General features: G+C 36.0%; 1 protein-coding gene across 1 annotated transcript; it reads left to right on the forward strand.

Moving 5' to 3' along the window:
• Positions 1–441: 441 nt before the first annotated feature.
• On the forward strand, positions 442–894 carry LOC136795273 (craniofacial development protein 2-like). Its single transcript, XM_067045285.1, has one exon. The coding sequence runs from the start codon at positions 442–444 to the stop codon at positions 892–894; it is 453 nt and encodes a 150-aa protein (XP_066901386.1).
• Positions 895–1,124: the final 230 nt, after the last annotated feature.

Below are 1,124 nucleotides of genomic sequence, written 5' to 3' on the forward strand. Positions count from 1 at the left end.
TTCTTCTTATTATTAAACTTTTGTACATATAGTTCTGCTGTTCTTTCTCTACTTTCAACTTGTTAATTAACTTGTTGTTGTTCACGGAATATTACGATAATTCAACAGGTGGGTAGGTAACACCCCTAGGTTTTCTGTTATCTACATGGTAAAGGTATTCGCTAGAGGTCATAATTCAACAATTGTTTATATAGGAGTATATTTTAGCTATATTGTGGGCATAATGCTTCGGGGTTTTCGTTATTTCCAAGAAAAAAAAATAACGTGGCGCCTAAGGAGCAATTCGTTATTGTTTTATCTTTTTTTCCTTTTGCGATTATATTTATTTATTTTTTTTTTTATTATTTTCCTTTAACTCACCCCCTTCTCCGCTGAGCGTGGGCAACGATAAACGATAAACATATAACTAAGGATAAATCAAAATTTGCGGTTATAAAAGGAATGGGAGAAGTTAAGATACAGGACTATACTCATCTATATTCTGGTGTAAATAACAACGAGAGAGCAGCCGGAGGAGTAGGTTTCTTGTTTCATGAAGACCTAGCTCCTGTAATAAAAGGTTGCAAATTTGTGAGTAACCGAATCATGGTTTTAGACATACTGGAAGGGGATAGGGTTCAATCAGTGATGGTCGCCTATGGGCCGAACAAAAGTGCTGTCTCTGAAGAAAAAGATACCTTCTTTAATGACCTTCAGAGAGAAGTGGATGACTGTGAAGGCATACCCATAGTCTTAGGTCATCTGTACGGCCGGGTTGGCTGTAGCTACAGGAGGTGGCCGGAAACCATAGAAAGATATGGAAAAGAGTTCCTCAACGACAACGGGGAAAGAATCATAAGTTTCTGTATGCCAAACGACCTAGTTATAACGAATACACTCTTTCCGCATGAATAATGGCATAAATATACCAAAGAGGAGCAAGGAAGAAACGAAAAATCTATTATAGATTATATTCTGGTTAAAAGAGAGGAAATGTGAGAAATACAGGGTGCCAGAATCCAAAGAGGACTTGAGATAGGATGTGATCATTATTTATTAATAGCAAATATAACATGGAAAGATACAAAGCCAAGAAAAATACGCAATGACCTAAATAAATTCAATAAAACGCAATAAATTCTAAA

Source organism: Halyomorpha halys, unplaced genomic scaffold (genome assembly GCF_000696795.3).
Source record: "Halyomorpha halys isolate HHAL.00 unplaced genomic scaffold, Hhal_1.1 Scaffold1029.1, whole genome shotgun sequence".
NCBI lineage: Eukaryota > Metazoa > Arthropoda > Insecta > Hemiptera > Pentatomidae > Halyomorpha > Halyomorpha halys.

Excerpts from the sequence above, each read along its gene's own strand:
- LOC136795273 (XM_067045285.1), top strand. The coding sequence starts at position 442 with ATGGGAGAAGTTAAGATACAGGACTATACTCATCTATATTCTGGTGTA.